The sequence below is a fragment of the Lepidochelys kempii genome, chromosome 7 (genome assembly GCF_965140285.1).
Source record: "Lepidochelys kempii isolate rLepKem1 chromosome 7, rLepKem1.hap1, whole genome shotgun sequence".
In the NCBI taxonomy this organism is placed as follows: Eukaryota; Metazoa; Chordata; order Testudines; family Cheloniidae; genus Lepidochelys; species Lepidochelys kempii.
Genome location: NC_136386.1, coordinates 43,448,038 through 43,462,573, shown reverse-complemented (window position 1 = coordinate 43,462,573; position 14,536 = coordinate 43,448,038). Strand labels below are relative to the sequence as shown.

The window sequence follows — 14,536 nt, the reverse complement described above, 5'->3', positions numbered from 1 at the left end:
TTCTATTCTAACTTTTTGGTTTAACATTTATCTTGTTTGGTCCAGAGGCTATTAGGATTTTTTAAAATTTATTTAATGGTATTTAGATATTTCCCAAATTAATGAACCAAGTATCATTAAAGTCCTAAATAAACATAGATTTGGGCTTAAAAAAAATCACACAGTAACTCTGGTGGAAGCTGGGGCAGAGTCCAATTCTCACAGTGGTATTCAAATGCCTTAACCATGAGACCCTCCTTTCTGTTCCTGCAATCCTGCCTCATTTCACTAACTCTACACACCTTTGAACTAATGAGGAAGGGGTCCAGACACCTTCAACAGGTCATCAGCAAGGTTGGAGCCTTAAGATCTTCAGCACAGACCTCTGCCACTTGAACTAATGGAGTATCTGATATCAATAGTAGTTTGTCATTCCCTATGTGTAGCAGCACTGGAGGCAGGATAAGACACACACTTTGCCAGTGGGTTTCACAGATATTTGTTGACTGCAGAGGAATGCTGAGATTCAGGAATCTTGAGTTCCATTGAAGGTTCTGGAGGAGAGTATGACCTAGGGCTAAGAGATGCTTCTTGTCTTTGGCCTCTGTCCTTGACTTCCTCTACCCTACACCTCTCATCATAGTTCCAGTCTCCTTCCCAAACCAGTCTCAGTCTTCCCCTCTGTACTACTCACTTGATCCCCAATCTGTGCCTGTTCCCATTCCCAGTCCCAGTCTTCTCTCTCAGCCAGTCTCAGTCTTCACATACATACCCATAGAGATGGGCTCATCATCTGATTTCAGTCCCTTCCCCGCCCATCCTAAGTGGCTTCTAGTCCCCCACCCTTTCCCTTTTCCCTTGACTGGCTCTCAACCCCAGTCATCTTGCCGAGCAAGTCCCAGTCTCCTTATACCAATTTCCTCCTTCTAGCACCCCTCACCCCAGTCTGGATTTTGTCCCTTCTGCACTCAAGTCAGTGAGTTTCCTCTTTCATGCTGCCTGAGATCCAGCATTAAAGAGCACAGGAATAGAAAATTTCTTACCAATAATTACCTTTCTGCTAGCTGGGTCTTCCATAGTTCTTGACATCTGGGCTGCTCTGCTCACTCTTGCAGTTCACAGAGGCAGATCAGCTTTTTGTTGCCACCACTCTGGCCATGCCCCCTCGGCTCCCGCTTGTGGACAGATGAGTTATTCCAAAGTTGTAAAAATTGTATAATAATATTAGTAACAAATACTTCAGAGGTAACTGACCAACTATGTTCAGTGAACCACAACAGAAAAAAAAAAGGCCCATGTTAAAGATCCCCCTCAGCAGCTGACCTTTTGGCTCAAGGCCAAGTGGGTAGAATTGTGGGAGAGACTGCTAGCAGAAAGGAAATCATCAATAAGAAATTTTCTATACTGTAACCCAGAATTTCCCACAATTCTCTGGGACTTGTCGAGCAGTGAACAGATGTAGGAAGGGCATAGAGAAGGTCAGAAAAAAAGGAAAACAGTATCCCCTCCCTGCTCATAACATTTGCTCAAAGGCAAAAATAATTTCTAAGCCATCACCTCCAGCACCTTCCTGCTCAGGTCACCAGAGCGCAGAACTGGAAGTCCACCTTGTAATGCTTGCTAACAATGGTAGTAGTTGACCATGTGGCCACCTTACAAATTTCTGCTGTAAATGCATGAGCTATTTTGCACACGATGTCACCAAGGATTGCGGGAGAGTGTCCTGATCACTTCGGGGACTGAAATTTCCAATGCCTTGTATCCTTCCACAATACATAATCTAACCCAGGGGTTCTCAAACAGGGGTATGTGTACCCCTGGGGGTACGCAGAGGTCTTCCAGGTGGTACATCAACTCTAATTATTTGTAATTATTTTTACAACGGGCTACATAAAAAGCACTAGCACAGTCAGTACAAACTACAATTTCATACAGACAATGACAGGGTTATACTGCTCTACATACTATACGCTGAAATATTTATACTCCACTTGATTTATAACTATATGGTAAAAATGAGAAAGCAAGCAATTTTTCAGTAACAGCGCGCCATGATACTTTTGTATTTTTATGTCTGATTTTGTAAGCAAGTAGTTTTTAAGTAAGGTGAAACTTAGGGATACACAAGACAAATAAGACTCCTGAAAGGGGTACAGCAGTCTGGAAAGGTTGAGAGCTACTGATTTAATCCACCTAGCAATGGAGAACTTGGAAGCTCTAAGTTTTTGGCATTTCGGATGGAAGGATACAAACACGGCACCCAAACTCCTCACAAACCCTGTACATTTGAGATAAATTTTCAAAAGCCTTCTAACGTCTGTCTCGCCTCTCCTCAGGGGGTGCTGTGGCCTTGGACAAAATGAAGAGAAAATCACTTCTTTGGAAGCATGGAAGGAAGAGTTCACCTTTGGGATAAATAATTCCAGAGTTCTGAGCACCACCTTGTCTTCATGAAACACACAGTAAGTCTCCTGCCCAGAAAGTGCTGCCAGCTCCAACACTTGCCTGGCGGACATGATATTCTATCAGAAAGCAAGTCTTGATGGACAAATAAAATGCTGACACTTACACCAGTGGTTTGAAGGGGTGGTTTGTCATGGCTTTTAGTACAAGTGGCAGGACCCATCTGGGAATGAGGCCTGATTACCAATTGGCTAATCAGACTGTCCTAAGGAATCTGGCTTCCTGGGGGTTCTCTACCAGAGAACCCATGGATCTTGCAAACACCACACTACTAAGGGCAGACAACTGACATGCAATGATGCTAGTTTGGAGGAAACCTTTATCAAAGCTTTCGTAGAGAAAAATCCAAAATAGCCAGAGTTCCTGGATTCCTAGTATTAGCTTCGTGACTCTGCACCAGCCTCAGAATTTGGTCCAGATAGAGGGCCATGCTTGTAAGGTCACCACTCTTCTAGAAGACCTGTCCTGATGACTTTGGAGGACAAACCTTAGTGCTTCCCTTTCGATAACGAGGCTATTGGGTGCAGCTGGCTTGGGTATGACTGAAGGAGAGACCCTTGTGAGAGGATTTCCTGTCTCTTTGGGAGCTGTAGCGGTAGTCCTAATTTCAGATCTATCAGGTCCAAAAAACAGGGCTTTTTTGGCCTGCGTGGGATTACCAATATTGCTCTCACTTGCTCTCATTTTATTTTCTGGACCACCTTCCCTAATAATGGGAAGGGTGGAAATACATGGAGGAGGCCAGGTGGCCATCCGTGCAATAGGGCATTTGTCCCCATGAATCAGGGGTGCACCTCCCTACTGAAGTACTTTGGTCTCTTTGCATTCATGTGGTTCGTGAATAGGCCATTTGAGGGCAAGCTGAACAATCAGACGATTAACTTGAAGACTTCCTGATTCAGGCACAACTCAGAATTGTTCACCTTGCCCCTGCTAAGCCTTCTAATTCGTGTCTCCCTTTATGTGGACTGCCCTAAAGAAAAGAAGGTTCTGTCCACTGTATGATTAACATCGTTTTGGCTTGTAGCCCTGGGTTTCTTGTTCCTCCCTAGGTTGTTCACATAAGCAACTGTGGTCATGTTGTAGGACCTGAATCAGGACATAGTTTCCTTCTAGGCTGGACTGGAACCTTCATCGCACCAGCTTGATTGGTCTTAGTTCTAGACAGTTTATGCTGTAGGTCCTTTCCTCTGGGTTCCAGATGCCTTGAGCTGTTTGGTACCCCAAGTATGCTTGCCAGCCTGAGAATCAAAGGATCTAGAAGGCTCATGGGCATGACCTAGCGGACATTGACCTGGGCTCACCACCATTTTAAAGAGTTGATTACCTGTGCCTAAACCCTCACTTGATCTTTCATGCATGCCGGGGAACGGTCCAGTACCTTGAGGAAAAAGCCTTGAAGGAGCCCAATGTGTGATTGCATCCACAGAATGATCCTTATATGCATAATAAGCAAAAGGTCTGACAAAGTAATTGAAAACAGGGTCTTACAAAAGTGCTGGGCAACCTTAACTTTAGGTAATGCTACCAGATCTGCTTTAATATTGAGACAGTGAATCAAATTCAACATTGGTTGAAGCAGCTACAGCTCTACAGTTCAGCTGGGCCCACTAATGTCAGCAGTAAGTTTGGTCCATTGTCTCATTAAGATCTAAATTAGACTTTATGGCAGATAGAGTAAGTAGTAGGAATATAAGAACTGAGTTTTCAAGCAGGAACAGTATGAAGTTTGGGAAATTTTCTGCTCAAATGGATTGTACAGGCCGATGGCTGTGAAGGGCCATTTAAAAAGTTGACAGACATTACATTTTTTGAGAAGAAATGTTTCCTCTCTTGAGAACCATTAACTTTTGTTAATTCAGTTATTTAAAAACATCACATTGTGTGTCCTGCTGGCTATTTGACATGATTTGTGTTTCCAATTTATGCCAAAAACTTAGATTCTTAGATAGGAGCCCCTGTAATTTTTTAAAAATAAAACTAGTAAAACATTTCCATCCTCATTTTTAATTGTAATTTCAAATGTTAGGTAAAGGTCTTTGAATATCAGGTTTACAGACAGACTGCATTTTTCACCCTTAGTATTCTAATTTAGCTTAATTCCCAAATATATGAGGCAGTCCTGATTTGGGCCTACTTCTAGGATCTAATTAGAGGCCTGCTGTTTATTCTCAGTATGAATGCACACACAAACATTGGACTCATGGGATTTTTTAATTATTTTTCTTTTTTACTACCAGTTTGTGCTATGACAGCCTGGGTTGGTTTATATCTTACCATGCCAATCACCACTGGTTTGCTTCTTTTGGTGACTGCTCTTCAGTTCTTGCTGATCAAAAGATCATATTCCACATGGCTCAATATTGGATCCGTATTGTTCAGCATCACTGTCCTTGGCAGTACAGCCCAGGGATTTCCTACTGTGTAGAGGACAATCTGAATGCTGTTGTCTACTGATTCTTAAAACAAAACAAAAAAAAACCCACACTCACTCTCTCTCTCTCACACACACACACACACACACACACACACACACCTTCTTTCCCAAAGTCTTGATAAAATCTGGATTTGCAACAGTCAGAGCTGCTTGAAATAAAATTTTAACAAAAGTCTTAATGGGACAATCAAACCTGGTTAATCCAAATCACTTTGCAAACTATTTTTATTCAAATTAAAAAGCCTCAAACAAATTGATGGTACATACATGTTATAAGCCTGGTTATCACTAACATTTTGGGTACACAGATGTAAGGAAAAACCAAACATGGATTAACCAGGTCCGAAAACATATACTGAAAAGTCACCAACACCAACTTTCAAATTTTTACACAAACAGTAAGTTTTCTCTTGAAGGAAAGGGAGGGATTGGGGGGAGGACTGGGGAAGAGAAGATGAACAATTAACGGCCTCCAAGTAGTTTACTAAAATACAGATTCTAAATTAATCTATTTTTCACTCTCACAGAAGCCAACCATTTCCCATGCATCCTTTTTTTTTTTTAATTTTAAAAATTTCATTTATGCCAATACAGTAAATCACGGTGAAATACAAATTATGGGTTCAAATACTCCCAAAGAGAGGCATGTCTTTTTAACCATTCAGAGTTAGAAAATAATTCTAGATTGTAGCCATCAAACCATAAATCCTAAATTTTACTGCACTCTCCATTGAAATGCCCGCAATATACAGAGACATGATTTTGAAATAAATAAAAAGTTTAATATAATTGATTAGGGCCAGCCCAGTGGCCTCATGGTAGTGCTCTGCACTGCCATGCAGGAGACCCAGGATTTGGTTTACAGTTCCAATCTCTTGCTCCTGGGCCAGGAGGAGCGGTGAAGGCTCCCTACGGTGGGAAAGAGGCAATGCTGCAGGTTGTTCAACACTGACCTTTCTGACAAATTAAAGATCTGAGATGTACAGATTCCAAAGGGAATCCCATCCAGTGCCCAAAAGAAAAATTAAAAATAAATAAAAAATAACTTAAGTAAAATTAATTCCAGGCTCTTTGGTGTAATTTTGTTAAATGTCTAGCTATAAGAGACTCTGATTGTAGTGATACAGTTCATGATGGTTCTAAATACTCAAAAATTAGGACTTGCTGCCTATCTGATTCAGCTCAATGTCCTGTTTTTGTTGCTAAAATCTGCAAAGCTTATGGTCATTTAAATGTACATTAAAATGATACTATACATGTTGGAGGTTTAATATATTTGCAAAATGTTTTACATTAAATTTAAATTTAGAGTTGGTTGTTTACAAATGGCAGTAAACTAAACAAAGGGTATATGTGCAATACTTGTATTACTTGTAGGGTTCAAATTTACAAATCACTTCCCTCTCCATACTGTTTCCCTTTCCTTCATATTAGTATCATGTCTGAAGACCTGGATCTTTAAGTGACTACCAGAAAATATGAAATAATATTTCCTGTAATTACTGAAAAAACTAACAAATAGTGTAAGATCAATCACAATTTATACTTGCACATCACATTTTCCTCATCACTACAAAGCATGTCACTGAACTAGGCACCAAAATGTTGACTATTTTAAAGTGAAAATTTGCACATTGTGTTCAAGGAAGACTTTTCTATTTCAGTGCTTTTTAAAATACATTTCCACATGATGAATATTTCACTCTGTTAGATGAGAAAATATCAGCAGATTGATTCTTTTGGATACATGTTTCAGTGATCACCCTAGTAGAAGATTTTTAAGTAATTTTGCTTTCCCAAATTTTTTTGTTTGCTGAATATCAAAATCATTAAAAAATAATTATGTATCATAAAAGAATTTGGCTCTGATAAACAACTTTGCAGTCAAAAAGCTTGTTTGTTAATTTGTTTTTAACTGTCTGGCAAGTTCTGAACAGAAGGAAGTCACAGCCCTGAAATGTGGATAGAACACACCATACGTACCTAGTGATTAAGAAGAAAAAAGGTGCAATGCAAGCAACCTATTCTCTCCCATCTATAAACCCTGGTATACACTGTGTTGATTTTACACATGCTGTAGTATTTTATTTTAAAGCTAGAATTATATGTTCAATTTCCCTCCAGCCATACTACAATACTTTCATTATAGTGAACTGAAACACTTAAAAAAAAAAATACAAAAATCTCTTATAATACCAAATCATTAACAGAACATATGTAGATTTTAAAATCATTTTAAAATGAATCAGCTGCAGTCTTTCCCCCTCTTTTATTTACCTTCCAAGATTTAAATTAAGTCAAAGTTTTGCATTTCTCTTGCAAATATTAATGAACCTAAACCCATGCAAGGAATGCAGCTCCCTACCCTGCTGTACGTGTAAGTGATGTCACAGAACCCTGAATGCAGGTCTTGGCAGATAAAGCATTTCACCTTTCAAATGCATTTATTTGTGATTCAGTTTGTACGTGTATTCTGTTACTGATCTGGGATCTCAATGGCCATTGTCAACACCATCAACTAACTGGACACAGTTGGACAACACAGCAGTAAGCACATCTGTGTCCTTTCTACACTAGCATTTCTACTGTTGCTACAACCAGTGGAGTTGCGCTAGTGGTTAATCACAGATCCAATTGTTGCTAGTGTTGACGCACCCTTTTCCTTTATTTACATAAAGCCTTTCAGTTCACATCCAACTGGTATTTCTGCTGGAAGTGGTTAACACACACAAGCACATGTACACACATTCTTCTATGAGGTAAACTATGACTAATTTCACATTCCATTGTATTTTTCAAACTAATCTGTAAACGCTTATTTGTTTTGCTTTTTTCTCTTTTTTATACAAAAAACTGATGGCATTCGATTCTCAGTAATAAGTACAAGAAAGATGAAACCTTGACTACACTTATAATCAAATATGAAATTGCCTTTTAAACAAAGGGAACATATGCAAAAAGTTTTTGTATTGGATAAAGTCAACGTAATATAACAAAAAGTGAAAGATGCTTATTAAAAGTGTCCTTATAAAAATGGTCTTGCAATGTACAGCAAAATGCAATAAAAATTATTGTTGGTTATCTCTCCCCAGCCAGTAACTAAAACAGCTATTGTTCCACAAAACTCTTTATATGTTGGTATCAAAGGAAAAAGCAATGTATGTGATTAAACATTTTCTATGTTGTATGCTTGACGGATATTGAGGGTGTCTCGTAGCATCAAGTCTCGAAGACGCCACAGTGCATCTGCCATTGTGGTATGGGCCCCTTTACTTTTCAACCAGTGTGAAGGAAGACGGCTCTCTTGTTCTTTGGATAGATGGACATCACGTCTTCGTGCTGAAAAATTAAGGAACAGCCTATTTTTAAACTGGTTTGCCTGCCTCCCCTCCAAGATTTCCCATCATATTGGAACAACATGGAATACAATTCTACTGTATGTCTTCCCTTTCCCCCCACCCCCGCATCTCCAGTCCCTCAAGGATATACAGAACATTTAAATTTATTCTTTATTACACTTCTAAAATAAAGGAATTAGTTTACTGAGTTTTGGTATGCTCATCTTATATCCTTAATTTTTGTTATGGTTGCATGCATGTATTTTATTATTAAATGATCCATAGTTTTATTAAAATACCCTCTGTTTCTGTACAAGCCATCTTTACCTATTTTAAAATGTAAAATAACAAAGTTGGATAAACAGAGAGGGACACACTTGTTCTCTGTTGCTGAGACTGAATTAGTTGAATAAATATTGTATTAAACTTGTATGCTAATACTTTTATTCCAAAACTTTGTTATACTAAACTTTTTTTTTAATAGTACAACTTTTATTAAACTGTTATACATTCAAAAGCCTTTGGAGACTTGATGGCAAAAACAACTGTCTTAATCACTAAATCTTTAGCTCATATTTGATCTGTGATTCATAGATCAACTACATAATCATAATCAGTCCTTATCAAGCAATTGCTCATGTTACAAAGCCAAAACAGGCAATTTGGAAGCTGCATGAAGAATGAAGAAACTGACATTGCCATCCCCTGCACTAATGTCCAGTGAATATGCGGAAGGATCTATACTTTAAATGCTGCTCATTTACTATAGCAGAAATACACATTCTGATCAGGTAGTATCCTTTTAGTTTAATTAAAAATTAAGCTAAATTTTAGGTTTTTAACAAGTTCTCAGTTAGATCCACAATTCTGATAATCAGTATACAACATGTTCTGAATTCCTTAAAAATATAATTAGGTGATCAAATAAAACATATTTTAAAAAATTAAGCATCCATTGGTAGCAAGTTTAGGTTCTGATCCTACCACTAGATCTGTGTGGGGAGATTCGCATTTACTTCAATGGTAAAGATTTGTATGGCTGCAGAGGTCAGGCCTGTGAAGATCCAATTTCCAGGATCAGGGCCTTAAATCAATACTTCACCCTCTACAAACACCACATTATCTCAGATAAAATATTCACATCATCTTGAGCATTGCTGCAACATCTGATTTTTTTTAAAATGTAAATTACGTAAGAAACTCTTTCAACTCTTTTTAAAACAAGATGTTGCAGCATTTCACAATGGCACCTGGAATTAGCAAAAAACTGTATTGCCTGCTTTTGCTGAGTTTAATGTAAACAGCAGTGCTGAATTTTTTTTCATGCTGTACCTCAATGTATGGTCAATTAATATTTCTGAGGTCAATAGTGCATCCTTAAAGGGACACAGTCATCTTGTTATTACAGCAGCCAAAATAGTATAAACTGACAGTCAAGGATCTTTTTTTCCCCTAGTAATTTCAAGCTATATTTAAGGATGCTGAGTTTAAATATAGTCACCTGACTTCCATTAGCTTTAAGAGAAGTAGCATGGACAAATAAGTTTTGTGTTTAGTTCAGCCAAGTATTTCCTGCTACACTCTCAAAGCATCAACAAATATCCTTTTTAATCTACAATTGTTTTTGTAACTGATTACCAAGATAGGACTGTGATAACCAGTATAAATATAGATTCAAAATAATAAAAAATGTATTCTATCGCCCAATGTCTTACTTTAGTGTAGAAGTCTTACCTGAAAGGGTCTGGTCCCACTTGCTAATACTATTTGATTCAGCACTAAGCCCCTCAATATATTTCAGGTAGGCCTCAGAATGAAGAAGCCGCTGTGTCTTTGGTGGAGGGGAGACAAACATTGGAGTTGTGGGCTGCTGTATAACCTGCTGACTTGCTTGGCTTTGACCAGGGTATGGAGGTGGTGCCTGCTGGCCAGGTGGCCCAAGCATTCCCATCTGAAATGACAAATGATAGAAGAGTGAGCATTTTTTTTTATTCAGCTGCACAGATCTCCATGTAAAAACGTAACCAGGTAAAAGGCAGTGTGATGACTTTCCTGTTTTAACCCCATATCTATCAAAGGGTGGCGTTTCTATGGTTTCCAAAGAATGCCAAGAAATACTGAGATAAACACGTGTCCCCCACAAGACGTGCAAGAGGCTAGTCTCTTAATTCAGCATCAGAATGAATACCAGTTGAGATTTAGGCCTGGGCAATTCAATGTATAAAATAGAAAAAGATTTTCAGGTGAAACCTCCACAAAACAGGGCTCCCTGTTTTTTCAATGAGATGCACAGGTACAGGGACTGTCAGAGTTAGGCAATTTCTAGTATTTGTTTTCTTAAACTAGATGGTAAGCTTAGGAGTAGGAACTATATCCTTATGTAGCTGTACCACACAATGGGGCCGCGATCCTGTTTGGGGACTCTGAGCACTTCCATAATATAAACAACAATCATCATCATGCAAGAATCACTAGTGCACGTAAGAAAATCCTGGTTCATGATTGGTTAAAATCCATATGACAGTAAGTTTTCATTATTTATCTCCTTAAAAGGTCAACAATACTGAGTTCTGGAACAATTTTGATCAGGTTACATATGCACTTTACTACCTTCTGACTGGCTCACAGATTAAATATAATTCTAGAAGTCCAAAATCATTTCCCCCCTAAAACGTTAGAATTAATCTAGTGAATTGGATGCCCAATGAACAATTGGCTTATACTAATCAATGAAAAGGATCATTTGATCATCAATAGAATCTGACCTGATTGTTGAAGAACCAGATAGTGTCTATTGGTTTTATGAGTTTTTGAAGAAATAAAGAGGTGCAGCCTGTTTATTGATGTTTAGAAACAGAGCAAGAAATCTTCTCGCAAACAAATAGGTAAAATACAGGTCATCAGCAATTACACAGTGCACAGAAATGACTCACATCAATTAGGACAGGAAAAAAAGAATACTGTCTCATTTAAATTGCAGAGGGCACTTTGTTACAATTTAATTAACCAAATTAGAATCTGGCCAAGAAACACAAATACTCTTCCTATGGGATCTTCAATGACCAAAAGTGGTGAGAAACGCCCTGATTTTACATCTCATTTGAAAGACAAACTGCATCATAGCATTCACTACTAGCACACTGTGGAGACATTGGTTCAATATTAACTCAGAGAATACAGTGGAATATGACTTAACATTTCAGAAAGAATGTAAATTACTTACCGGCTGTCCAAAGGGACTTCCTCCTGGTGCCGGAGTGCCTACCATGGAAGACACACTTTGGCCTATAACACCTACATTTTAAAATATAAACAAAATTAGTTTTATTTCATTTCAGTAACCAATGCCATTTTGTCTTTTATAAAGATCTGGCATCATTATCTAACTGATCATCATATCTTTACTATTGAAATTAATTTTATTCACCATAACGATACAACACTGCCTGTCATAGAAAGTTTCTAGATTTAAAAAAGGCATGATACTGAGATGCAGCCTGCTCAGTTTAAAACTCTCTTTCCCCAATCCCCACCCTTTTTTTTGGTAATAATTAAAAAGAGATTCTATTCTTTTCTGGTTTCCATTTTGCCAGTTGCACAGTTATTGTCTGACTAAATCTCACCATTCAAACTATACACCTCTCTTATTTGAAAGTAATCATCCCATCCTTCTTTTAATAATTAAAAAAATTATATATATATATATATAGATAGATTTGTTCCATCCAGTGTCATCCAACATTTCCCCTACATTCAACATTATAAAATGTGTTCAAGCAGCAGCAAAACCATGCAATTCCTTTTTTAAAAAAATGCTACTGTATTATATTAGTCTTCTAATAAGAAAAGCAATTTGTGATAAACATTGAAGTGATAAGATTAGTTTACATAGTCTTAAGAGTAAAACAGATTAACGTTATCCACTTATTTTTTAACTTTGGAAATTACATATGATAAAGCATTTCCAATTATTTGGATAAATATTTTACACATTTTCCCTATTACATGAAGTGCAGCAGGGAACAGACCAGGTAAAGACACTCAAGATGTCTTTACATGTCTTTACATGTCTTAGACACATCTTTACAAGATGTCTTTACATGTCTTAGACACTCAAAGATGAATTTACAAACCTAATTGAGAGCTGTCTGGTTCGTGACATTTTAAATGAAGATGACTGGGCCTGAACAGATTAATGAAAGTTGCTCTTGATGCTGTTCTTTATATTTGTGTCGATGCTTCATCGTGTCATAATCAAATATAATTAATTTTCAAATTGAAAATGTATGCATACCAGATGTAATCTGCATGCAGTGTTCTACATCGGTGACATTGATTTGAAAAGATGTGCCACTGCAATTTTTCACTGGCATTTATTCTTAAGCATAAATTGAGCTCATTTTAAAAAACTCACAACATCCCTGTATTTCAAATGTACAAAAATACAGTAACAGGTAAGAATTCTTCCAATGTAAATAGTGTGATATGTCAGGGATTTTTGGGGGTTGGGATGGAAGAAACTTCTCTTCCAGCACCTGAGAATGGCCCCTCCCTCACTCTACACTGTTCCAGATGAGATTCTGAGGACCCTTCGGTCCAAGGTCTATTATTTCTTCCTTGAATCTCTATCCCCTCAGTTCTAAAATGCTGAACCTATAATGCTCATTTCTCCAGTTGTGATAATGAATAACTGACCTCTTAAAGGTACACACCAACCTGGCACAGTGTGGCATCCACTAAACCTTTATACTACTACCATCCTGCTCTTAAATTTCACCGACTTGATGAGCAGGAGATGCAGCTGCATCTTGCGGTCTATCAACAAGCTACAATACTAAACCCATTAATGTTATGAAGTTAATGTGAATCTTGCACACCAGTTTAGGATGCAGCTTGCATACCTAATACTGACCGAGGTTTTTTTTTTTAAAAAACCACTTACATTCAGATACATAACCATGTTAATAGGACTTCAGGTAAACATCTACTGTAGTTGCAAATGGAAACTAAAAGGCAAACAAAATACCACTTTCTGTTTATAGATTAACAGCTTAACTACTGAACGTGTGCAACATTTTAAATGGCAGCATTGGAGTGTGCTGTGGGGGGCAAAAGGGGAAAGAAGCAGTAGTAAAGAGTATAAAAGAGGGTAGTGACCTGCAGTCCCAGAACAGGAATGAGACAATAGTACTATCTATACATGGCATATCCCCCGCTTTCCTAAAATATAACCATTCATCTTTTGCTCTGCTCAGAAATTTAAATTTTAAACGTGAAAATAAAGACAAATGGGGAAAAATGCTGTTCTTTGTCAATGAAGATTTTGACTGATTGATTTACTTCACCAACACATACTTCAAATAAACCTTCTTATCAGGTCTGGGACATAAATTGTTGAATCACTAGCACTGAAGGCTACTGTATACTAACTTGTAAGATTGCAAACAATTTTATAATTAGCCTTATGACTGGACATTTTATAGATTGCAAAGTAAGGGTGAGGACTGCCTTCAACTTTTGTATTTGGTGAATAAATAACAATGACAATTTCTAATCTTATCATATGTATATGTAATTGATTATCTGACCTACTGCTAATACACAGAGATATTTAGTCAGTTGTGTGAATTTAAACTGACTTTGAATATAATTTTTTAAAAACCAACAATGCACAGATGGAAAGGATTTCCACCAGACACTGGCAACAAGAAATCCCACCTATGAATCTACTAAAAAATTATTGTACATTCTATTTAAATACAAGGATAAGAACTAAGCCGCTTTCAGGGTTTGAAGCTACTGATAAACTAATGCCCAAATAACATGATTTTGACTAGTCATATTTCACCAGGTAAATCTTTTGTTGCTTGTTCACAATATAAGTTGTTCTGCCAACATTTATTAACATTCCATTAAGCTCAATGGACAATTGGGATATACCTGGTATATTCAGCAGCATGGCACATATGTTACAGTTAGACATACCTGGAACATTCAGCAACAGTCAAGCAGTTAAGCTACAAACAAACAAGTTTCAGATAACTTCTGTAACAACTGGTTAAACTGTGAGAACATGAAGATGAAATAATGAGTGAATGTGGACATTCTTACCCGGTGGTGGGATGCCTGGGATGCCTGGCATACCTGGCGGAAGTTGGTGGGGTGGGGGCACCCCAGGGTGAAGTGGCTGCATGCTGCCCATGCTAACAATGCCATCAACTGGGCCCTGCAAAGGTGGCAGCACTGGCGGATAGCCACCTATCATGCCTTGAAGGACACAACAAATTTCAAACATGCATCAATAACATGCAATATGATC

At 37.8% G+C, this 14,536-nt stretch overlaps 1 protein-coding gene across 22 annotated transcripts in view; it reads right to left on the bottom strand.

The window, feature by feature from the left end:
- Positions 1-5,086: 5,086 nt before the first annotated feature.
- PBRM1 (polybromo 1) overlaps positions 5,087-14,536 on the bottom strand; it is an 87,398-nt gene continuing 77,948 nt past the window's right edge. For 18 of the 22 annotated variants that reach the window (XM_078853707.1, XM_078853717.1, XM_078853715.1 and 15 more), the window contains 4 exons: positions 14,329-14,484; positions 11,441-11,511; positions 9,952-10,168; positions 5,087-8,218 (listed from right to left, as the gene is read on the bottom strand). In XM_078853707.1, coding sequence (XP_078709833.1) covers positions 8,046-8,218; positions 9,952-10,168; positions 11,441-11,511; positions 14,329-14,484 — 617 coding nt within the window. In that variant the 3' untranslated portion in view covers positions 5,087-8,045. The remainder of the gene's footprint in view (positions 8,219-9,951; positions 10,169-11,440; positions 11,512-14,328; positions 14,485-14,536) is intronic. The other 4 variants (XM_078853716.1, XM_078853719.1, XM_078853723.1 and 1 more) reach the window with 1 other exon arrangement.